Genomic DNA, 26,426 nt, shown 5'->3' with positions numbered 1-26,426 from the left:
AGCATAATTAAACAGTGGAGAAAACGTCAAAAAATCACTTACAATAAGATTTTTAAAAAAATAGGCTTAGGAAACAAGTCAATTATTAGATTAGACTATTATTACAATTTCTAAAAATAATAAATACATATTTACTTCACTAAATAAATAAATACATAAATAATTTATTAACTAAATAATTATAATAAATAATTAGATAATATTTGAACAATTAAATAAGAAAGTAAAGTAAATTAAAGTAAAAAAGTAAAAAGTAAAAATGAAAGTAAAAGTAAATTAAAATAAATAAGATCATTTACAATTTCTAAAAATAATAAATACATATTTACGTCACTAAATAGATAAATAAATAATTTATTAATTGAATAATTTTAATAAATAATCAGATAATATTTTAACAATTAAATAAGCAAATTAAATATGAAAGTAAAGTAAATTAAAGTAAAAATAAATTCTTAAAAAAGTAAAAAGTAAAAAACAAAGTAAAAGTAACTTAAAGTAAATAAGAATATTTACAATTTCTAGAAATAGTAAATACATATTTTCGTCACTCAATAGATAAATAAATAAATAATTTATTAACTAAATAATTTTAATAAATAATTACATAATATTTTAACAATTAAATAAGTAACTACAAGAAGCTTATATCAAAATGTATTTGATTCCTCCGGAGAATTCCATCACCAACAACATTTGGTGTGTTTTGGAACATTTTTTAGTAGGGGTGCATGTTTTGAATTTATCAATAAAAATGTCAGAAACGGCGAATTTTTGTTCCCCTCCCCTTCCTAACTTTGAAAAATCACGAAAATTATATATAATTCTCAACCAATCTGGCTGGTTCTAGTCTTATTCGACGCTGAAATAAACGCACTATGAATGTTGTTTTGTGGTAGTATAACGGTTTACTTACTATTTCACAAATAAGGTCAGAAAACATGTTTGTTTTTCAACCCTAGTTCAGTAGCGAAGATTTTCCGTACCAAAGTTTATATGACCTTTTTTAAACAGCATTTAATTTCCTGTAAGATCTTGAATTTTTGACTCACAATTTTAGGGCCAACTAGTATAGAGTCAAATTGCCCTCGATAAAAAAATATATATTAGCCAAAATTCACCAAGCCACACAGAGTAACTATATATTATTATTGAATATTAAAAATTCAAAAGATGCACCCGTACTAAAAAATGTTCCGAAACATGCCTTGTCGGCGATGGAATTTTCCGACAAATCAGACCAACCCCAGTCCAATTGAAATTTATTTTTCTTTGATTTTTTTAACCCTTGCTCTGACTGAATGCTATCCAGACCCAGGTTTATAGAACCCTTGTTACTCCGAGTTCAAGATCTTGAATTTTTGACCAAGGATTTGGGGCCACGAATTCCTCTTGTTACACATTTATTCTTAAGTAATTTACTTATTTCTTTGAATGTTGTAACAATGTACATAAATATCATGTTTGTTGATCGACCTGCAGATAACCTATGTAGGGTTCCAATCTTCGTTGAGATCATTAGACAGGTAAAAAAAAGACTAATTGCTGGGTTCACCGAGGTTTCGGCACCTTATAGTGCCATCATCAGGGCATATGTTATTACAAATTAAAACAAATACACAATAGCATACAATTAAAAATTAATGTAATAAAATACATACATACTTTCCCAAGAATGTAGAAAAACGATTAACATGGAAAACTGTTGTAAAAGCGCTTTGGCTTTAAGGTTATGGAGCACATGGCCAGCATACTACATTTTTGGTGGTGAAAATATACATCTATATAAAATTATAAGTAATTATTAGCATACAATATTAAAATTTTAACAATGAAAACAATAATTTATAATAAAGTTAAACGATATCTCGCTAAAAATCCATATGACTAGAAGTCCAACAATTTTTTGTTCCGACTAGCAATTTCTTACATTTGTGATCATAGAGAATATATTTAAAACTAAAATTATTTTTTCACCTATCTAATGACCTCTACGAAGATGACCCTACTGTCATGAGGCGCTAGGGGTCGCCTAGGACACGTTTAGGTGGGACAAATGCCCCCTTCCATCACAGAAGGAAGGTCAATTAAATTTCGGGCTAATAAGACTCGGCTCCTGATCTCTGCAGCGGACTGATCCTAGCTTCTCTAACTGGTTAAACCGTAAGTGCTTTATGTCTCCACCGATCAAGCTCCTCCGTTCGCTCAATTATCAATTTTCAATTATTAATTATTAATTACCACAAGAAAGTTTGTAGCCTGTTTGTTTTAGTTTGCATAAATTTTACCATTAAGTTAATAAATTTATTTTTGGTCAAGAAGGTTTTGTTTTACGTTTGCTTTTCATTTTACTTTTCTTTATTTTAATTTCCCCCACGCTTTCATCACAGCGCACTCTGCTGATTTCGCTGTACGTGGTCTTTGGAAACTGCGAGCTATTTCCCGGACTTAAGGTAAGTTTAGGTAACCGAAGTCCGTCGCAGGATAGAGCAAAGCTGACACCTCGTAGCAGAGCGTGGGGCTAAATTTACTGAAGAAATTTATTGATCCCATAAATTACGCGACTTGGCGTGGGGTCGTTGGTCTTGGGATATTTAAAATTGGCCTGATCCTGGAAGGGGAAATTTCTACCTTTCCTTGGGAGATTGAGTGGCCTAAGTATTCTATCTGCGTCTGTGCAAGCTGTAACTTGGCAGGATTAACCGTCAAACCTGCATTGGCCAGTCGACTAAATAGAATTTCCAAATGTTTTTGAAAATTGGGGGAATATACTACAACATCGTCGAAATAAAAAAATACAAACTTATATAATAAATCGCCGAAAATTTTTTCCATTAAATGGGATAGTACTTGCCCCCCTATGGCAAGTCCGAACGGGATAGTTTTAAATGCGTACGTTCCCCATGGTGGGAACCTGAAATGCCGTTAATTTTTGACTGGTTTTTGTTAGAGGGATTTGGTGATAAGCCGCGTTCAAGTCTAAGACTGTGAAATATTTTCCCTCTCTTAAATGAATAATAGCTTCCTCTACAGTGGGAATTTGGTGGGCAAAATAAGTGATTTTTTTATTTAGTTCGCGGTAATCTATAACTAGCCGGAAATCTTTTACTCCGCCTTGTTTGTCGCGTTTGGGCACCAAAAAACATGGCGACGTGAAATGAGTTTTGATTTGCTCAATCACCTTGTCTTCAACCAATTTACTGATTTTTTCTTTCAAAATTTGGTACCGCTCTGGGCCAATACGGTAACATACTCGGGAATGCCGCGCGTCTAGATTTGTATTGGGGAGTAATTTAATGTTATATCTCATAACATTTGTTAATCCGGGCTTGTCCGTGAGTGTGCCTTTGAACCTACTTTTCAAGTGGGTCAGCAACTCCTCGGGGCTACTAATAGGATTTAGTAATAATTTATCTTTATTGGAGGAAAGGGCCCCACGACTAGAGGGGCGAAATTTAAAGTATATTATATTTTCTGACGGGTCTATAATCATGTGCGATTTTGCTACAAAATCCAATCCTAGAAATATGTCCGACGTCAAATTTTTCAGGGTATAAAATTCATGTGCCCACGACTAGAAATTTTTCGCTAGTATCCTCAATTCTAGCGATTTTATCGGACGATAGTTTTTCAAAAAACTGTGTTGAAATGCAACTAATTGATGACCCGGTATCTATTAGTGCTAAAACGGCTGTTTTTTTAATTTGGATCGGTACGTAGTTAATTGACGAAATTCAATTATTAATTTGGTGTGGCCTTAAATGTGTCGCAGGTTTGGATTTTTGATCATTGACCCTCTTTATGCGTTTTTTGGATTTGGACTTCGGGCATCCCTTTTTCTTATGGAAGGCATCGGGGGACGATAGTTTCCGACTCGGCTATTCTCGATTAAAGTTGGGTTCCGGTCTAATGTTTTGGACCTATATTTATCCGATGGCTTCCCTGGCCGGTTAGGTGGCTCGAGATTTTTATTGTATTTTTTGGGGGTGGTAGTGTGTATTTTGTTAATTCGGCCGGGTTTGGGGATTAACTTTCCTTGCTTAGGTTTGTTGTTATATTGGGTATTAACGTTTCGGCCGTTTGTACTTCGCGAACTGAAATCATTGTTGCTATTAACATTTTCCTGCCTATTCTGGTTGAAACTTGCCCTATAATTATTGTGGCCATTTGCATCGCGGTTTTTATTAAAATTGCCTCCTGAAGGCAGTCTGATGCCCTGATTATAATTTTTGTAATTGGGAATTCTCGAATTGGCGTTTTTGTAATAGGTGAAGGCCGGGAAGTTTTTATTGTACCGAAAAGATTTATTTGATTGTTTGGATTTCGCCGAAATTTCAAGTCTTTCGACTTGCCATAGTAAATTGTGCAATTGGGCCAATGTGGTGGGTTTTTCGGTGTATGAAAATCTTGCCCTCGTTTCTGTGTTAACCTCTAATAAAATTATATCTACGACGTCCCTTTCGTCGTAGTCGGCCAAAATTTTAGAGAATTTAATTATCTCTGAGGTATATGTTCTAAAGTTTTCGTGGGGCTCTTGATTTCTTAGAACTTTTCTCGTTACTAAGAATGTTTTGGTTTTTAAATTTATTAAGGTGTCTAAAATGATTTCATTTAATTCGGTAAAGGAGAATTCTCGGGCATTAATATTATTCAATATCTGTTGAAATACGGGATTATTGTGTCTCACTGCTATCCGTTTTACCAATTCGCTGAAATATTCGGGGGCTGCAGCATTAATATCATATAATTTACCAATAAAATTTAAAATATCCCAGGGGCTATCTGTGGATACAATTGGGACTGAGGCGGCCAAATCCTCTAAATATTTCGGAATTTTAATTTGTGTATTAGCTATTTGGGGTCGAAGAGCTATGGGCTTAAAATCTAGTGGGGAAATTAACGTGTCTAAATTTTCAAATTGTCCGTTGTCCCGTGTTTCGGCCTGGGTTTGTCCCTGTAAATTATTGATTAATGTGCATTGTTCGCTCAAAATTTTAAGGATATTTTTGTTCTCCTCCTGTATGGCCTTAATTTGCTTCTCTAATTCTCCATTTTTCGCGTTTAGTGCAGATAGATGAGTTACAAAATTTTGTTGTATTTTATCTAATGTGTCCGTTAATGATTTCTTTAAGGAGCTAAACTTATCCTTAATATTTTGCCCTATTTCTAATTTGAATTTTTCTAGATCGGCAGTTAATAGTGTGTCGGGACTCTGGACTGAACATGCGGTACAATTGAAAGATTCCCTACGGGGCATGGGCATTTTAATCCATTTTTCCCTACTGCGGATTTTGGGTTCACATTCGAAGTAGTAGAACTTACGACATTTGTTGCATTTAACGGACTCGTTCGTGACTGCGTGATTGCAAAAATTGCACGGAACTTTGGGGACAGCACTCTGTTTTTGTGCAGATTCTGACTCGGTAGTTTTTATTTCTTGCTGGGACATTTTTCGGTAGTAATAAAGGGTATTTAGGCGCAAAATATATCTATAAATTTAAAATTTTATAGAAATTTACTTTTACCTCTTGAAATTTTTTTTTATCGGCAGGTTTAATTCGCGTCCTAAAAATAATTGCGCCGGAGTATATTTTGTCGTAGAGTTTTTGGCCGAATTGATTGCCAACTGCAGTTTATCTAGATGCAATGCCTAGTCTGTTTGTTTATTTCCGTAGAATGAGATTAAAGCGTTCTTCAAATCTTTAATCTGTCTTTCCGCTTTGGACGGGTTCGGATAATGTCTAATTAAATAATCGATATTTATCCCCTTATTAAACAAAGATTGTTTGAACCTATGTGATGTAAAAATGGTTGCGTTGTCTTATACCAAGGTTTGACAATAACCGAAATTTTGGAATATATTTTTATTGAGGATATTTAGCTCTGATTGGGTTTTGGCCTCTCTTAAGGGATATATAAGTGTAAATCTGGACATGCTATCAACCGCTGTTAAAATGTACCTGAAACCGTTGCTATTCGGGAGTGGGCCGGGTAAATCTATAAAAACTCTCTCTCCGGGCTTTTGTGCAATAAAACTTGACATTTGGGACGTAGGGTTTGACGTCAGATTTTTGGTTTGTTGGCGTATGGTGCATTCTTGCACTAACCGCTTAACAAGTTTGAATAATTTCTATTTGTAAAACAGGAACGCGATCTTATGGTATGTTTTATAAATTCCTTGGTGACCACCATAGAAAGATTCGTGGTAAAATTTAAACACGGGAGCAAATAAATTCTCGGGGATTACGGCCTTAGGTTTCCCGTTACCAGGTTTATAGAATAGTTTAGGTTTTATTAAAAGATAATGGGGGACTGACTTTTTATTTTTCAACTTATTAATTATCGCGGAGAGAGCCGGGTCTTGTTTTTGGGCGGAGATAAAATTCGTAAACAGCTCAGGCATGCTGTTTACAGTATTAATCTGTTTAAGGCTGACTTCGGTCGGAGGATCCATAGGGTTACGCGAGAGATAATCCGCAATTGTATTTTCTTTACCCGGGATGTGGTAAACATTATATTTAAAAGCCATTATTTTAATCGCAAATCTCGCGTATTTGGGATTTTTATCCTGCAATTTAATTACATTTCTTAAAGCGACATGGTCTGTGTACAAGTCAAAAATTGCCGATTCCAAATAAATTCTATATTTTTCGAAGGCGTAGGAGATCGCTAAGGCTTCAAGTTCGAACGCACTATAATTTTTCTCCCTTCTTTCGTGAAGAAAAACTCAAAGGTTGAAAATGTCCCTCGATTACTTATGCCAGACATGCTGCGATTCCCAACTTTAAGCCGTCTGTAAATAACGCAAACCTTTGCGAAAAATTCGGGGTTTTTAATATTGGGGGGGGGGGGGTTTAACGCGAGTCTCAGTGCTGACCTGGCAATTTCATGTTCTTCTGTCCACATGCATTTCTTATGTTTTCTGCGGAGGTCGTTTAAGGGGGCCGATATTTCACCGAAGTTCGGGATAAATTTACGCTTCGGCGGTACATATACTAAAATTAAAAACAATGAGGCCGCATTCACACAGGCGGAAAAATATAATAAGGGGCATAAATTCATAAAATTCCAAGTAGGGGACTTGGTGTTATTAAAAAATTACGTACTTTCCGACAAGGAAAGAAATTTCGCCGCGAAGCTGTCGTATAAATATGTAGGGCCGTATCAAGTTATGGAGTCTACAAGTGACGTAACTTATATTTTAAAGTCTATGGAGAACGCGACAGATATAAAAAAGGCCCACGTAAAAATAAATTCACGCGACCCCGAAGAGTTTTGCGCAGCCTGGACGTTTAATTAATACGCGCCAGGTTGCTTTCTCTTCAATACCCCACATATGACATGCAGACAAACAGCACTTCAAATTAATATTAAATAGCCCCAACATTGTGCAAATAGTCTGCATGCAGAAATCAATCAATAATTTGAACAAAAATATTTTGGTCGCATTAGATAACAAGTAAACTTAATTTAAAGTGAATTACAAAGCATTTTTTAATTAATTTTTTTTTTTTACGGGGTTCGGAAGAATAGCAATAATCCCAGTCCAATCAATCAAAAATACTCAGACAGACTTATAGCGACATAATTATTTTATTTTCATATAAACTATATGTCTAAATGTATTTTTATATATATTGTGTTGTGTGTGTTAAATGTTGCAAGAATCGTTCATATGTTCTCCACTGTGATTTCTCAACTGAATTAAGACTGATGGCCATTATAAAAAAAAATTAACAATAAAAAAAAATATAATAATATTTTTAAATGGGTATATATAAATATAAATAAATTGTATATATTTTAGGGACTTCACAAGTGACCCTCACATACACACACACACTGGCCCATCAAGTACCCTTCAACCCTAACATAGTTTGATTTACATGCGGAGAAAGTTGGTTTTATTTTGATACCCCATATTATTTTATTTTCATTTATAGTATTCAGGGGGTAATATGTTTGTCAACCTTAAATTTAAGGGGACCAGGGTTTGGCACACCCAAATTTTACATTGTTATGTTAACAATACATGATTTGTTTTCATTTGGTCCCGATGTAAATTGTAAAATTTTTTTTCGCCCGCCAAGGGTTAAAATTTCTCCAGGGTTTATGGCCTGTCCTGCTTTAGGGACCCCCCCCCCCCTAATTATAGCTGCTTTACTTCCTTCCAAACGGCAACTAGCCGACTTTAACCCCTAGCAGCTCCTAATGCATGGGAGGCGGATGTTGGCTTGATGTAAGCCCTATTCCGGCCCACAGTAGGCTTCAAGTTGACACGCCTCCCCTTCCAGCCTGCCGCTGCGAACAGCAACATCCCTTATCCAAAGGGCTTAGCTTTCAAGCTATCGCGATCCCTTATAGTTTTATTTTTTTTTCTCTTCTCTCAATTTGCATCCTGTTGGTTAGGGACCCAACGAACGATGCTGTATGTCAAGTTGTGAATCCTTACCCCCCCCCGTACCCACACACACAAATACTTGAATTATGCAAGGGATCTAATAATAATAATAAAATAAAATAAAAAAAATTTCGCAGGCCAATTACAGTCGCTAGGTTACTTATCGTTACGTCAAATAAAATTTTATGTCTGTCAATATATGTCAAATCTGTGGATGCATGTAGACATATTTTATTTGCGTCCAAAAAATGGACATCAAGCGTACTTGAAAAAAGACGTTACGGATTTTGGAGTTCCCTAGAACGTCGAATTTTTTTTTTAGCGAACAATAGCTACCCTATTGTTCACCCTCGGGGGGAGGGTGATGCCACGAGGCGCTAGGTGTCGCCTATGGACACGTTTAGGTGGGACAAATGCCCCCTTCCATCACAGAAGGTAGGTCAATTAAATTTCGGGCTAATAAGACTCGGCTCCTGATCTCTGCAGCGGACTGATCCTAGCTTCTCTAACTGGTTAAACCGTAAGTGCTTTTTGTCTCCACCGATTAAGCTCCTCCGTTCGCTCAATTATCAATTTTCAATTATTAATTATTAATTGCCACAAGAAAGTTTGAGGCCTGTTTATTTTAGTTTGTATAAATTAAGTTATACATTAAGTTAATAAATTTATTTGTGGTCAAGAAGGTTTTGTTTTACGTTTGCTTTTCATTTTACTTTTCTTTATTTTAATTTCCCCCACGCTTTCATCACAGCGCACTCTGCTGATTTCGCTGTACGTGGGCTTTCGAAACTGCGAGCCATTTCCCGGACTAACCGAAGTCCGACACAGGATAGAGCAAAGCTGACACTACATAAATGTACATAAATTTTTTATATAGATTCGATATATGCTATAAACTATATTTCCTTAAATAATAATTTCGATGTGTATCCGAAATTCTAAATTAATTAAAATTATTAAGTGATAGAAAGCTTGCTAAAATTAATTTAATTAAATTTTAAATTTATAGTAAATACTACATGGTTGATGGAAAAAAATTAAGTTTTCCATTCATTATTTAGTGGTCCGATTGACCAAATAACATCTTTCAATTAATTAATTAAAGATGGCAAAAAGCAGGGAAAATTCGAAAGGTTGGGTTGAGATGGGAAGTAGGTGACAGAGTGGAAAGATTATTTAACGAGGAAACCACAAAACGAGCTTTGTCTTTGTCCAAATAAAATCTATGTTTTATAAGCAACATTCATATAATTTGGCATATTCGGTTATGTGTACAATTCTGAAGTGGAAAAAAAATATGCGAGTCAATAATTTGCGCTGTGGTAAAAGGTGAAGAAATTTCCAAGTCAGTCGGGCTTTATGGGCTTTCCAGTTTACACTTCGGCGCAAAGTAAAATCAATTATGCGCCGTTTAATGAACGTTTGAAAAAGAAGCCGGTGTAAAGTGTAATCGGTTTGTCGCTTATACTGAATGGCCCTGATTTTCTTAGGCGGATTAATCAAGCTTTCCCTTTCGCCAGTCCCAATCAGCCCCTTTCAGTCTAATATTACAAAGTAAATTGAACGGTGGAAAATGAGTATACAGGCGATTTTCACCTCTTCAAAACCATGAAAATCACTTCGGTTTGCTTTTGATATAATGCAAACGTATTAAAATAAACCAGTTTAATTTATGACATTAGCTTTGTGCTAAAAAAATTGGTTATTGAATTAAAGTTTAATCGGAATATAAAACAATCAACCAAAATTTATTCGGCAAATAACAATAGAGTTTTTATCATCCACTTAGCCATCCCGAGATCCAGATCCAGAACAATCAACCAAAACAAAGCATCTCTTTACACTTTTCTATACTTTTGGGAGCAGTTAGAAAAGAATTCATTCTCTTCCCAACCAACACGAATATTCGAAATACCTCTTACCAGGGTTGGCCAAGGATCTGACTATTTCCAATCCATCTCGTCCCGACTATACTAATAATAATAATAATAAAATGATAGACGAAGTATATCTTCACTAACAGCTCTCCGTGGCCAATTCATTTGTCGCTGAGAATCGAATCCTCATCATACGACATTTGTAAAATGGCAAAAAGGAGGGAAAATTTAAAAGTTGGGGGTTGGGATGGGAGGTTAATGTCCGAGTGGATCGAAGTCACGATATCTCAAGTGGTAGAGTAGCGACGTATTTAGCCGAAGGTCGTGGGTTCGAATCCCGCTCGTGACACTAACTTTTTTATCTCAACTAAAAACCTTAATTAATTGTCTGTATTTAAGATTGATTTGCCCTGATGATGACCTTTAAATAGGTCGAAAGCTTGAATTTGCTTTCTTCTTCAAGACCAGACCTTGCTCCAGAGTGTTCGTAAGTGAAAAAGTGGTCGATACTTCTAATTCTGTAAATAAACTAATCCTCACAAAAATTTTCTAAGTTCCATGATAAACTCTCAACTCACCCCAACCCACTAGCCCAATCCATGTCCAACATAATCCATCCCTATAATCCCGTCAGACGATTAAAGCGGAAATGGCCCTCTGAACCTCCTTCGCCAAGGACCTGGTGTAAAGTTGAGGGAACAGCTAACTCCCTACAAGATGTAGTAAATTGTAAATATGAAAGATAAAATCCATAAAATTACAAAATGTATTATTTTATACGGATGTTATTTATTAGAATAAAAGTATGTAAAGTGGTTCGTCCGCGACACCGAACCTGTATGAGAGGAATTGCTTTATTTTATGCCTTTAAATGTTAAGTATACTTTAGTCTAGTAATCATGTTCCTTAGTGTTTTTATGAGTATTCCACGTCAGTCTTTGTTGCTCAATGAACAGTGAAGATTTATTTTTTTCAATGCTTGTGAAATTTTCCTGATCGTTTCCAACTTTGTCCACCACTTTTTGATAGCTCGATGTTATTAGATGTTAAATGTGGCTATGAAAGAGCAAGGAAAACTGTTGAATATTTAAATCAGAATATTTCATAACTAGTAAAGTAATTTTATGGATTGCACTTGAGCACAAGCGGAGTAGTTCGATAAAACAAGTTTGCAAATTAAACAATCTATGTTGTTTCATGCTTGTACTTGCCATTTTCTCAGAGAAAATTAGATTCAGGCAATTACGACTGTGCCGTGAGTTAGTAACTGGAGGCTAACTCGAATTACCCTAAATATGCTTTGCAGTCAACAGTTGTTATTTTTAAGAATTATTCTAAAGATGTGCCACCCTGCCTGGGTTTAATTTTAACAATAATTACAACAAACTCTAACTCTTTAATTTACTGAGAACTTAATCATACCACCGGTTTGATAGTTTTCTTAGCGTAGAGTTGGAAGAAAGTTTCTTTGTTGTAATTAAATAAAAAAAGTTGACGGTAATTCAAGATTTCAAACGGAATAAAGGATATTAATCTGATAATTTTACACGGTTTGTTTATTATTCGACAATAGACAATGGCTTTTATGATATTGTAAAGGAGATGCCGGGAATGTTAATGTCCATCCATTATGCAAACGAGTGAGAGAGCTCTCTTACCCTGTAAAACTCACTTGCTCAGGAATACCAAGAAGAATCAAGCTGATGGAAAAATTTCTTTGTTTCAGAACAACAATTCACGGCGGCCGATTCGAACAGCTCCACACCGACGAAGTCCTTCGTGCCCTGTAAAGTCTGCGGTGATAAAGCATCCGGCTATCATTACGGAGTCACTTCCTGTGAAGGCTGTAAGGTATGTAAATTGAGTGTTTCGGGGGTCGAGGGGGCAGAAATTAGACAAAGTTATCCCAGGTGGCAATTTGACGGCTAATTAGGACCTAGTTTGACCATCCCGGGAGATAAGGAATCAATCTGAATCGACTGATATTAGCAGTATAGTTAAAAAATGACTTCTTTCAATTAAGTTTGTTGTTCACTAAACTAGTCACTATCTAATAATTTACTTAACTTTCAAGATAATTTTAAATGCCAGGCACCATCAAAGTGAAACACTTAATTCATACAGGAAAAAGATTTACGGTAACTTGTAAAAATACATACATAAGTAAGTAGCAGGAAAAATTCGAATTATAGTAAGAACAATTTAGAGAAAAAAAAACACTGCAATGCGATCGACCAGGCTTTGAAATATATATATATATATATATATATATATATATATATACATACATTTATATATATATATTTATATTATAAAACAAATTATATCGATGGATGTACATCATTTCTTTTAATACTATACGACCCGTGCTATATACGCACGACCAATGTTATGAATATGCATATATACACACACACGCACACATACGCGCACGCACACATAATATATATACACTGACAGGCAAAATATTCCATCCACTTGTGATGTAATTCGGTTTGTACATATTTTTATATTCACTTTTTTGCGATGAGAATGAGACGAGGCAATCCAGGTAGTAGCCTGTGAGATGATGGAGTCTTCGGGGGATAATGAAAGGATGATTCGTTCGCGGGATTATAATGATGATAGATGGAAGAAGGAGATGATATTTTAAGGGAAAATGGCGATGATAGGTTTGTGGACCATGCGGTCGGAAAATGGGATGACGCGGAGGTGAAGATCGTATGGCGATTTGAAGGGGAATCCGTGGGAATTCGCGTGGCGAGGAAAACTTTAAGAAGCGGCGATCTTACATGAAGGTGAATTACTATGGCACAACACTTTAGGGAGATAGAGCGATAGAAGGTGTGCTCCGAGAGCTGGCGGAGAAGAGAGCCCGAGAGGGCTGGAAGGGATGGGTTTTTGAGGAAAAAGGAGGGAAGTGTATTACGATTGGTGGATTTCCAGAAGATAGGGATTGTAGATAGAGGGGTACAAAGTACGTCGCAAATCGGGCGCTTCGGTGAAGGAGACGCGCCCGAACATCCCGCCGGCCATGACCGAATGGTCATCATGAGTTAGAATTGACCATAGATTGATAAGTGGTCAGGTGAAAACGTCTTTGTTGGTGGTGAGTTCGGCGACTCAGGAGATGCTACAGCGTTCTGAAGAGGTGGGTGATTCGACCCCATGGCCATCACAGCGGTGGAGCGTTGTCGTTTAGAAACACCAAGGTACCGGGCGATATGGCGATGAGCGATTATAGGCACTTGGAATGCTGCTGCAGAGTAAGACGATATTCAAATTTCCAACGGGCGAATTGGTTGCTGAAAATGCCTGGGGTGTCGGTGTTGGATGTTGCTGATGCGGTCAGGGGGCGGTGTTGGAGACGAGTCCAGGAATTAGGGAGGTTAGATCCGTGGGATCAGGAGATGATATGCTGAACGGGCGAGAGTTGAGGGCGGCTTCAATTTAGTTGCTGAATAGTTCGAATGACACGGCGTAGATGGCGTTTGGCGGATTTAACGGAAGCTTCCCAATGTCCGCTAAAATGAGTGGCGTTGGAGATATGAAACGACAATCTACGCTGGCAGCAAAGGCGGTATTGGAGATGGTGGTGCTGATAGGCGTTCAGGTGGGAGATTGCCACATTGAATGAATTACTGGCGTTGGTGTATAGAATTACCATCCGTTAGGTTTTGCTATTAAACAAAGCTCGTAACTTACGGACATCAGGAATGTAGATGACCGCCTGATGACCGAACGATTTCTTTATGCTTCCGTATGGAGACTGCGGAGATCGGTGTCGACATCTATCTGCTGCGGCGATAAGTTCGGTGGTTAGACTAGCTGAATATACGTGTCGAGTGCAACGATGCGGAGTTCGGCGCTGGCAAGAGGTTCGATGATGCGTTGGGAGAGATGTTTTGGCGGTGATGCAGAATCTAAAGCAGTAGGCGACAATTCGTTGTAGACGCTGGAGAGATGAACAATGGAGTTTTAAGGCGAGAGGGGAGGCGGTAGAAATTGCGACATCCACAGGCGATAAATAAAAGTATGGCTTGGAAGGTGACTGGACCGAGCCATTTAGGTGGATCTAACATAAAGGCGATTGGGACCAGGTTCGTCGACCAGGTGAAGATAATCGGTGTCCGGGTTACCGTTGAGGATAGATGGAAACTTGGATAGCTATTGGCGTAATTCAAATCCGCCGGCCATGAGCAAACTGTCCCAGTGTTGGGCAAAAATTAGTCATTTCTAATGATTAATGATGATCAATCAGACCGTTAGTTATGATTAGTAATTAAACACGAGGCATGACTAATTTAGTCGCAATATAGTTAATCATGACTAAATTTCGATAAATCTTGTACAAATGTGTTGTATCACTGTTTCCTACTCGGACGTTATGCTCTCTTGTTGCGAACCCCGTTAAAAAGTTAAATACATACTAAAAATACAACATAAAAATATCATAAAGATAAAACACATGAAGCGAAACAGTTACGTAACTATTTAAGTTAATAAGCACCCTGATCACCTTTGCTCTTGAACGTTTCAGAATTAGGGATGTTGTGAATTTTTATGGATTCGTGAAATGAATTCTCTATGCAAAAGTTGCAAAATGCTATTTTTTTACCATGGGTGTCCGATCAAAGGGCGCCTCAAGACATCCTTTAGTTCTAGTTCTATTTTCAGATTAGTGGTATCCTACCAAATACAACAGTGCTGGAAAGTCAATGTAGTTATTAAACAATCTCCAAACAAAAGCAACTGCCACTAATTTCATGCTGGATTCTGAAGGGAATAGAGTGAAATGATTAAGCCAACTAACTAAGGAATTACCATAGGAATCACTAGCACCACTGATGTGAACCAAGTACGCAATTGACAATTTCATTATTTTATTGAAATTATCAAAAACATAAGACAGCCATAATCCATACAACTTACTAGTGTAAAATAAAGACTTTTAAACCACTGCGACACTTTTGAATTTTGAAAAAGTGGACAAAAGCGGCTCTACCTTTATTCCAGCGTTGCTTTGAAAAATAAGGAAAATCATTTGAAACGTTGGCAAATTAAAGAATTGAGTACTATGCTGTGTTTTCTGTATGACTGCACAGCCCACTACCCAACATCGTTGAATATAGTCATAAATAAAAGAAGTTTTCGTGTTATTCTTTAATTACTTTAATACTAACAAAAATATCCAAGCATATCCAATTTTCTTTATTTTGATTATTCAGCCCTTCTCTTTACAGTCATTTCTGCTTGAAGAGGCGATAACACTTCAATTGTGTTTGTTAATATTTCCAGTCTTTTTATATCGTTTTGTTTAATTAATCTGTCCTTAATTGGTCGAAAATGTAATTTGTTTTATCTGGACTTTACTGCAATAACTGAATTTTAAACCCTTGAAATACGACCCAAATGAGACACTGATTTGTCAAAAAATCTAGATGTTTCATCTAGCAAAAAAAAAAACATTTTAAACTTCAACGTAGGACAACATTGGGAATTATTTTACGAATTTGTTTAATCACTTTCCACAAGATCAAAAGCCAGGATGATAATATTTTAAACTGGCGAAGAAAGGAGAGCGTTTTTTAATAATTGATTATATATATGCATACATGTGAGTGTGGGAAAAATTCTTTTGGGTAGTGGTCTCTATTCCTGGGAGGAAAAGGAAATTAAAAGTTAACGGGTGTCATTACTCTGAAACATTTAGTATTCACATACGTCCTTTACAACTCTTTCGGGACCCCGCTCTTATTAAATGAGGGTCGAAGGTCTCGAAACAAAGTGCGGTTTTGCATCCAAAATGCTTAAAGTTTAACCCTCATCACCTTTCACCTCGACTTCGTTACCGGAGGCTTCGACAATCCACTCGGAATGTTTGCACGTGCATATTGCATACGCTATCAAAATTTGAATCCGCTCGCCAGTCGTTATACTTTTTTCAAAAATTTATATTATTTTACGTTTTTAACCGTCTGTTTAAAAACCAGACGTAATAACCACTAAAAACACGTCAATTTAATAAAAATACTATCTACTTCATTTATCTCATTAATGTTATTTCTACCAGCTCTTTCTAACTCAAACAGGAAGGTCTGAATAGTAAACCTATCTGCATCACTAAGTATCTGGCAACCTTCCTTCCTACATGCTTTTTTTACGAGGGTTGGCAACAGCAGAGGTTATATCAACGCTCGGGGTGCCGGTGTTTTTGAAAAAAAAAACGCCCATTTGTAAAAGTATGTCCTGTTCGAATGCAGGGTCGCTGGATTCGAACCCGGGACGAGACGAGCACCGTGTCAACGCCTAAACCGTTGCGGCCACCGACGCCCCTAGCATCCTACATGCTTGTACAAACTCTACTTAGTACCTGTAGTATTACCTAAATTACTTCTACTATTCTACAACCTCCCCATCCATCTTAAACATTATTAGCCAACTATATTAATTATCGAATTATCTACCCTACTACCATTGTACCTACATACCTTCCCGACTAGTTATCTAAGCACTACTGCATATCCAAAAGAAAGTAAAGATACTTCAAAATCCCTTTGCAAGTGGCTGGAGGAAAGTCTTTGGAATAGGACAATTATATCCTCCTTGGACAATATTACGGTAATGGAAAATCAACCAAAGGCTGGCGTTATGTCAATGCTAGTGTGGACAGTGTTATAGATGATATCTTCAAGCTACTAACTGACTAGAGCTTCAACTGCCTTTACTATGTAGAAGAACTATCGGTAGCAGTGGTGGGTCCAAAGGGGGTGTAAAAAGGGAATTACCTGATCTGATAAACCTTCCCAAAATGAAATCTGTTTTCTCTTAACTGTTCACTCTTTGGCTTTTTGTCTCACGGTTCGATACTTCGATCACTCGGTTTGATATCAAGAAACCTGTATGTTGATGTTTAATTATAGGTAGATTTCTTTCAAAATCTAGCGCTCTCTAGCGGTCGCATTTTTGATCGCATACTAATGAAATTTGGCAGGTTGGTAAAGAATCCTATAAGGACGGTTGGAATTGTTTTTCAGCCAAATCGACTGAAGGTCGCAGAGTTATAGGCGATTAAAATACAAGAATAATCGAGGTCACGATAGCTCAAGTGGTAGAGCAGCGGCGTATCAAGCCGAAGATCGTGGGTTCGAATCCCGCTCGTGCTATTGACTTTTTTATCTCAACTAAAAACCTTAATTAATTGTAACATATTCAAGGATGTTCATGTTATGATATGTTATGATATCAAAAATATTCAATAATTGGCTAGAAATATCATAAAATGAGAAAATCGCGGCAAAAAAGCTTATCGATAATTTCCTTTTTGGCAGAGGTGTTGATTTCTATTCTTAAAAAATGAAGAAATCTGTTTTAAAATGTAATAATATTCAAAAACATGACTAATAGAAATACTGACGCAAAAAAAATAAATAAATAAATAATAATAATAATACAAATAATAATAATATTCAAGGGCTTATGTACAGTTATGGTATTAAAAAATAAAATTATTCGAGTGTTTTAAATCTCTATAATAAATTTGACCGAAATTTGCTAAAAACATCATAAAAATAAGAAAATCGATGCAAGAAACTTAAAGATAACTTTAACAGATTTTTTTTTTAAACAAGGGAAGAATTATTTTTTAATATAAATATATTCAAGGATGTTGATGTCATGATGTGTTATGATGCCAAAATTATTTATTTGACTGTTTTTAATATTTATAATGAATTGGACAAAAATTGTTTAAAAACAATGAGAAAATCAATGCAATAAAATGCTTTGTTGGTAATGCAGTTCTATCTATCAATTTAACGACAAACAGGGCAACATGCTGCAAATGCGTTCTGTTAATTTTCCAACCAGGCAAAGCACTCCCGCTGTATGTACATGTGGAACTTGTTTTGTGTCAAATTACACGAGTTAGCTCACAAACTATTCGCTTGGGTTGAAAACGAGCTAAAATCTATATTTTTAAAAAAATGCTTCACATGTGAATTTCAATGGAAATATTCTCCCTCGGGATTTGAAATCATAAAATATAAACCGGGACCTTTCATTTAAAGATAAACAGCAGGTATTTGTGCTCTTTGTGAAGCACCGACGTGGACAATTATCTTACAAGAAAACAAATGAAACTTCAACACAAAGCTTTTGTTACGGGAAAACAAAATTACGACGGCATTAAAATCCATAAAAACTATAAAGCACCACAGATTAATGGACGAATCAATTTGTCTGTTGTAACTTATGTTTTTACAGTGTTTTCGGATAAATCTTTAAACATTACCAAGTTAAATAAAAGTAAATAATACATTTTTATATTTTTTATGCAAAGTGTGGTTGAGATGTAAAAATTGAACAGAACCCAGGATCTTCGGTTCAATACACAGCTGCTCTACTACTTGAGCTATGGTGACTTCGGGATACCAACTCTGCATCTCAACTTCCAACGTTTTTTCAAATTTCCCTCTTCTGGCTATATATTCGAATTTCGTGTAATCATTTCGATCCACACGAAGTAGCCACTGGTCTGTTAGCAACTCCTGTTAAAATTTATGTTATCGTTAAGTTTTTGCATTGAATGTCTCATTATTTTTAACCAATTTTTGTCCAATTCGTTACAAACGTTAAACACACTGAAATATTTTTGATATCATAACATGACAACAAGCTCCTTGAATATCATATTTCATAACAGATTTCTTCATTTGTTTTCACTGTCCGGTTAAAATTTAAATTATCAATAAATTTCTCACATTGATTTTCTCTTTGTTTTACAATTTTTGTCCAATTAATTATAAACATTAAAAAGACATAAATAAAAATTTTTGATATCAGAACGACATCATCACTATATTATATAAATTATACGTTCTAAAAAGATTTCTTCATTTGCTTTTACAAAAATCAACTCTCCTGTTAAAATTTAAGTTATCGTTTAATTTCTCACAACTTACTCGTTGTTCTTTAACCTATTTCACCCCAATTGATAATAAAAGTTACATTAATAAAAAGGATTTTTTTTTGCGTTTTGTATCACAAATCACTTCAGTCGTTATACTCAAATAAAAAATTTTTTAAATCACAACTTGACATCAAGCTTCAGGAATATTAGACAAATGATATGTTTTAGAGCTGATTTCTTCATTTTGTTTTAACAAAAATCAACTTGCCTGTTAAAATTAACTTATCGTTAAATTTCCCATATTGATTTTTTCGTGCTTTTTTAATTTTTGTCCAATTAATTATAAACATTAAAAAGACAAAAATAAAAAATTTTGATATCAGAACTTGACATCAAGCTCCATGAATATTATATAATACATTTTAAACACATTTCTTCATTTGCTTTAACAAAATTCAATTGTCCTGTTAAAATGTAAGTTATCGTTAAATTTCCCACATTGATTTTCTCGTGTTTTTTTAAAAATTTTTGGCCTATTAATTATAAACATTAAAAACACCCAAATAAATAATTTTGATATCACAACTTGACATCAAGCTCCATGAATGTTTTATAATTTATTTTTAATATACATTTTAAAGACATTTCATCATTTGCTTTATCAAAATTCAACTCTCCTGTTAAAATTTAAGTTATCGTTAAATTTCCCACATTGATTTTCTCGTGTTTTTTTAAAAATTTTTGGCCTATTAATTATAAACATTAAAAACACTCAAATAAATAATTTTGATATCCCAACTTGACATCAAGCTCAATGAATATTTTATAATACATTTTAAAGACATTTCTTCATTTGTTTAACAAAATTCAACTCTCCTTTTAAATTTTAAAATATCGCTAAATTTCCCACATTGATTTACTCGTTGTTTTTTTAGCCAATTGTAGCTGATTCAACCTCCATGAATATTATTAATTTTTTTGACTATTTGCTTTAACTAAATTTCCGTTAATGTTTAATTTATCAATTCTATCGAAATATGAAAAACCGCTTTAAAGCCGATTTACACAGTCATTCACAGACTTCGGGTGCAAAATTTTGCCCCTGTTGAGGATCGAACTCACGACCTTAAGATTATGAGACTTACGCGCTGCCTACTGCGCTATCGAGGCAGTTGTAGAACACCGGCCCAACTAAGATTAACCGTGAAGTTAAGATTATAATTTTAATTCATTTTTGGTTTCATCTATGTTAGATAAAAATAATAATTAATTGAAATAATTAAAATGGTCAGTTATGAACGATAAACTTATATGGATTAATATTTTAATTTATATAATTTACAACATATTGTTTATACTTACAAAAAAATTCATGAGTTTGTAATAGTGCTTAATTTATGCCATTTATTATTGGCAAGTAATAATAACCAATTATTTGCAAACCTAGAAAGCTAATTCGATAAAAGTCGAAAAAAAAATATGTAAAATGAGACCTCACGTCCAGAAAAAAAACTCGAGGGATTGAGAAAACTGTTACATAGAAAATAAATTGTCTATTTCTTTCTGAGAATAGACATGCTATTTCGGCAATAAATCGATTATCAACTCTAATAATGGCTCTTATAAAAATAAAACGAGGAGCAATTATTGTCAATTTTTGGTCTTGGATTTACATAGGCTCAAAACCGCACATGTTCGTACATACATGGAAACATGTGCTGAGTTGACCTATTGGCTTCTCTTAGTCCCCTGGCAATTCGAGGTTTTCCCATATACAGTAAATTGCTGGCAGACTCGAGAATCAGCCACCCCGAGTATAGACACTCCGGGGCATAGTTTTATCCTTCCAGCAACCTAGGTTGGGTTTTCAGGTGCTGTCAACAGCAATTCAGCTCCTTCTTTCTTAAATACATTCACTCCTATTAACATTCATTCAATTAGGTTGGTGGAGTCCTCGATAGTCCTCCATCACCCTTTACACATACACTATGACGGCGGATAGTATCTGACTGCTCTGGGTCTCAAGAGAGGCAGCGGAAGGCGTAGCCCACGTTATCTGGGCTCGACTGTTCGACTGTTCCCGTTTCTGACGCTGGGGGAGCCTGACCACCTCCCCCTTGCCTCCATGTGCGATTCAGGGGTTCGAATCGCTGAGGCAGAGTCTCTCAAGCCCAGGTGTGAGCGACATTCGGCCTTCGGGGAGTAGCAGGAAACCTGAAGGGAAACTGGGAAAGCCTGAGGAACCGGTCGCCCACCACGAGCGCACTTATTGTGAAGAGTGAGTGTTTGCGATTGAGGATCCCAATCCAACCTGCGGGATTTAGTTTCTGCAGACTCGGATTCAACCCCCGAAGCGACTGGCTTGTAAACGGCCATCTCGCCTCACCCACACTGGGAGTCATGGCCCACTTTATGTGGAACCACGGCGACGATGGGTGGTTTAATGTGGTTCGAGACTCGAGACCCCGAAACGGCTCACCTCGTGTTCTCATCCACGGCCCTTTTCTCAATCCGAACTCCTTCATTCTATCCTGTGACCCCTCCTAACCCTTGGTTACAAGGGGGGTATCCGGGCACAAAATAATGGTGCAGCCCAGAGGACCGTTGCTATTGCTATTTTATGTCCTCCAGGTTCGTGGGAAACAAAACGTGGGTCCAGCCTGGGTCTGCCACACACTTCGACGTTCTTACCTAACTGTCTACCTGAGTAACCATTTCCAGGCTACATTTGCCAGATGTATCACGTCGTTCCTGTCTGTGTGGTCCCCCCTTCAGTGTTCAACCTTTGTCCCTTTTCATCGTATACCCTATTTTGTTCTTATTTTAACAATTTAAACTTATCGCTAAGACGGGGACCAGCTTACACTTCACACATATTATACCATAGCCTAATTGAAGGTCGATGGCGGACTAGATAATCCGCCATAGATCCTCTCACATCACACATTCACGCTAATAAATACGATCACTCTCAACACAACCTTCACACATATCATACCACTAGCCTGATTGAGGGTAGATGGGGAACTAGATAATCCGCCATCGACCCACTTACATCAGACGTTTACGCCAATAAATACGTTCACTTTTAACTCAACCACTCAACCACTCAACCTTTACACATATTGTACAACCAACCTAATTAAGGTTGGATGGTGTACTCGATATTCCGCTATCGACCCTCTCTTGTCACACATTCACGGCAATAAATACAATCAATCTCAACACAAACTAGTATACACCATTATTACCATATACAATTTCCGTTTTACTATTTCCCAAAGGGAATTATTGTAGTTTAATCGTTTAACGAGTTTAACAGAAAAATTATTATGTTATTTTAAGTTGTCCTTTAAACACTTAATAATAAAAAAAAACCACTATATGAGAAAAGATTGTTGTTTGTCTTGAAGTCGAAAACAGGAGAGTTTTGAGAGCAGTCGGATCAAAATTTATCATCTCTATTTTCTGAAAATAAACAGCCGATCTACTACAAAATTATTCTTTCAAGTTCTTTCTGCTATAGACAAGTTATATTTCACCATGATTTTTTTTGTTAACAGTATATAAATTCGCTTTAATAAAGTTTGTTGATATTCGTTGTGTATTTACTGTAATTAACCATTATTTAAAGAGCTTGCCCGTTTCGAAATGAATGAAAACTCCCCTGACCTCCCAGATTTGGTCCTCGCTTTTACCCTTCCGAAGTGCAGAAAGTGTTTCGAGTTGAAGACCCACATGTCCCTCGAACGCAAAGAATGTGGGAACCTTTTTCAATGTGGTCTTGCAAATACACTATACCTAATAAGCACTTATTAATCAGCGGTACTTTTGGCTTAGATAAAGATCAGATGACTCCGACTATTCTCAGCTGTAGCTCTCTGGCCCCTGGAGTAACACAGGGCTGTGTGCTTGGACCGAATTTCTATATCTTTTATATTTCAGATGTTCAACTACAGCTTCTATATCCTTTTTCGATGACACATTGATGGTGATGAGGATATCTGGAAGGGAGTTTGTACTCCTCAGGCACTGCAAACTTCTTGCTTCCTAGTTCCCTAGTTCAGTGAAACGCCTCAATCCTTCTTCCCAGAAGTATTAAGTCATTGAGTGTTGCTGCTACAATTTCATTCCCTTGGTTTGTTCTGTATGATAGGTTGTATCTCCATTGTTGCATAGCTTGACAGAACCCCACAGCTCGACTCTGTAAGTTCAAATCCGTCAAATTAATATATATCGTTAGTTTGTTGTATGTACTCATTGTGGATGTCGTCAAGGAGACTGAATTCGGTTTAGTTCTTGGGTTTTTGTTTTATGTTTATGTTCTATGTTAGTCTGCTGTCCGCGAATTTGGTTGGATGGGGGAATTCCATTATTGCTTAGGTGCGCTGGTGGGCAGATACCTTTTTTAAGTGTGAACGTTTCCTCATTTAGCTTGATGCGCCATCGAGTGCACCAGTCGATGAGGTCGGTCTAGATAATCTTGGGTTGCTTTTGCTACAAGGATGTAGACAGGTTGTGAGGAGTGCGGTGTCATCCGCGAAGGTCGGGATGTGGGTTTTTGGATGAATAGGGATAGAGCGGTGTAGACTGTAGAGGATTGACCCTTGGGGGCCGCCGGCTTTCATGGGCTCGATGTATCAAAATTCCGTGGCAATTCTCACCTTAAACCATCGATCCGAGAGGATGATGGATGAGCATGATGAGATAGTAGGTGAGGAGGAGAATAATTTTTATTTTGAAAAGAATAACGGGTTTCCACGCTCTATCAAATGTAAAAATTAGAAAAGTAATGCTTGCATATTTTTAACGATGCAATGATGTCTTAATAAAGATGGCGATGTGTATTTTTTATCGTCTCTTGCCAATTTATAGCAACCGTGTTTTCTTTACCGCTTTTGGCGATTAGTGCGTTAAAGGTAGCGATAAGAGTTTTATCAACTTCTTTCACTACGGCAATGTGATGCCGAAATTGTTGAGAGCGCTCCCACGGACGTTAAAGTTTAATAGGCCGCTTTATAGATTAAACAAACAACCTGCTGATAAAAGCTAACGACCCAGTTTAAGCGCTTCATTATCCTCTTTTTGTTGAGTAATATTCCCTCCCTCGAAAAAATAGTCAAATGCTAATGAAAGTCAGACAAAAAATTCTGTACTTTAATAATACAAATCGATTTCAATGAGAATTTCGAGCGAATGAGAATTTGCATATAAGTAAAATCATTTTAAATATCTGTAGCAAACAATTTTTTATGGTTTCTCCAATGGTCATAAAAGATTTAATAGAAATTTATTATATATATTATTTAATTCACTTCATTTTCTTTATGTAAGGTATAGGTTGAAATAAAAAAGTCAGTGTCATGAGTGGGATTCGAACCCAAGACCTTCGGCTAAATATGCCGCTGCTCTGCCACTTGAGCTATCGTGACTTCGATCCACTCGGACACCAACTCTCCATCTCAACCTACCTTTCGAATTATTCGAAATAATTAATTTCGAAGATGGGGAGTTGGTGTCAGAGTGGATCGAAGTCACGAGCAAGTGGTAGAGCAGTGGCGTATTAGCCGAAGGTCGTGGGTTCGAATCTCGCTCGTGACACTAGCTTTTTCGTTTCAACCAATACCTTACATTGTTACGGTCGAAAATTCAACCGACAACAGTTGATCCCGTAGCTCAGTGGAGAATGGGGTGGGTGAAGGAGAGAGGTAGGGAATTGTTGAGCGCCACGGTATTTTTGGAAAGGGTAAATACCGAAACCCTAAGAGAAGAAAATAAATAGAAGTAAAGGAAGGAAAGAGAGAGAAAAAATGAAACCAAATGGGGGAAAAATAACAGTAGCGGAGTTTGGAATTGAACCCACAATCTTTAGAGGCCTAAGTAGGCGATCGTAACCACTAAACCAAAGGCGTCGACTGAGCCTCTCCGTATCCCCCGGCTCACCGCCTTGCGCCTGGGATCGCCAACGAAACCCGGGGCCCAAATCCATTCTCCGAACAGAAAGAGATAGAGATAGAGAAATATAAAGAACAGTAATATTAATCGCCGGTCCCTCACCTGTGCCTCCCCGACTTGAGTTCGCCGAAACGGCCGTTTGACTTTGTTAAAATAATGTAAATTGTTACGCTAGGTTTAACGTTTCTTTGTTTTATTATGTTGTTAGTCATTTTAGGTTAAAGAGTTCAGATTTAATTATAAGTAGCCGAATAGGCATTTATGTATAAGATTTATTTCCGATGTAAGAGATTCTAGTTGAATACAGTGTAAAGTCGAGCGGTCTTTTTGATATTTGTTGTGAACCTTTTATTTGGCGAAGGCCGAATTGTCTAGTTTTTTGTTGTTCACTGCACCCGTTGCGGGAGGCACAGGTGAGGCACCGGCGATTAATATTATTGTTCTTTATCTTTCTCTATCTCTATCTCTATCTGTCCGGTGGATGGATTTGGTCCCCGGGTTTCGTTGGCGATCCCAGGCGCAAGGCGGTGAGCCGGCGGGATGCGGAGAGTCTCAATCGGCGCCTTAGGTCTAGTGGTTACGATCGCCGACTTCAACTGTGGGTTCAATTCCAAACTCCGTTACTGTTATTTTTTCCCCCTTTGGTTTCATTTTTTCTCTCTCTTTCCTTCCTTTACTTCTATTTATTTTCTTCTCTTAGGGTTTCGGTATTTACCTTTCCCAAAAATATCGTGGCGCTCAACAATTCCCTACCTCTCTCATCACCCAAACCCTTCTCCACTGAGCGACGGGACCAACTGCTCTCGGCCGAAGTTTCGACCGTAACAACATAAAGAATAATTAATTAAAAGAAGTTATCAGGTCAATCGGACCTGGAAATATTATTTATATATTACCAAAAGTGTCCGTGTGGTAAACTCGCATGGCCTATTCCTAATCGGGTAAGAACAATCCTTTTTTGGCCTGTTAGACCGATAGGTTATTAAATAATATCGGAATTTAAAAAAATCATTTCCACGTCATTATTTTTAGTAGTTTTCACTGTTTTATGAAGACAATTGTAATTATGATGACTTTAATGATTAATGACTTTTTTAGCTGTCATCCTTTTTTTTCCTCATCTGGTGCGTGCGACCTTCTGGGTTTTTAGTTTCCGAACCTACACTGATCAGATCTGAAATATCAAGCCTATGAGAATAGGCAAATCAAAACGGAGACGAAACTCCATGACAATAATACGAAACATAATAAAAACCGACATTTTTGAGACATTTTGGAGTTT

General features: G+C 36.6%; 1 protein-coding gene and 1 non-coding gene across 5 annotated transcripts in view; one reads left to right on the top strand and one right to left on the bottom strand.

Moving 5' to 3' along the window:
- Window positions 1-26,426, top strand: part of LOC106673835 (ecdysone-induced protein 78C) — a 437,646-nt gene that overhangs the window by 398,641 nt on the left and 12,579 nt on the right. For all 4 annotated transcript variants that reach the window (XM_014406155.2, XM_014406156.2, XM_014406154.2 and 1 more), the window contains one exon: window positions 12,005-12,129. In XM_014406155.2, coding sequence (XP_014261641.1) covers window positions 12,005-12,129 — 125 coding nt within the window. The remainder of the gene's footprint in view (window positions 1-12,004; window positions 12,130-26,426) is intronic.
- Trnam-cau lies at window positions 20,287-20,359 on the bottom strand. Its single transcript has one exon. It is a non-coding gene; the product is annotated as a tRNA-Met (tRNA).

This window comes from Cimex lectularius, unplaced genomic scaffold, assembly GCF_000648675.2.
Source record: "Cimex lectularius strain Harlan isolate CLEC.00 unplaced genomic scaffold, Clec_2.1 scaffold6, whole genome shotgun sequence".
Lineage (NCBI taxonomy): Eukaryota > Metazoa > Arthropoda > Insecta > Hemiptera > Cimicidae > Cimex > Cimex lectularius.
This window is presented reverse-complemented; position numbering and strand designations above follow the sequence as displayed.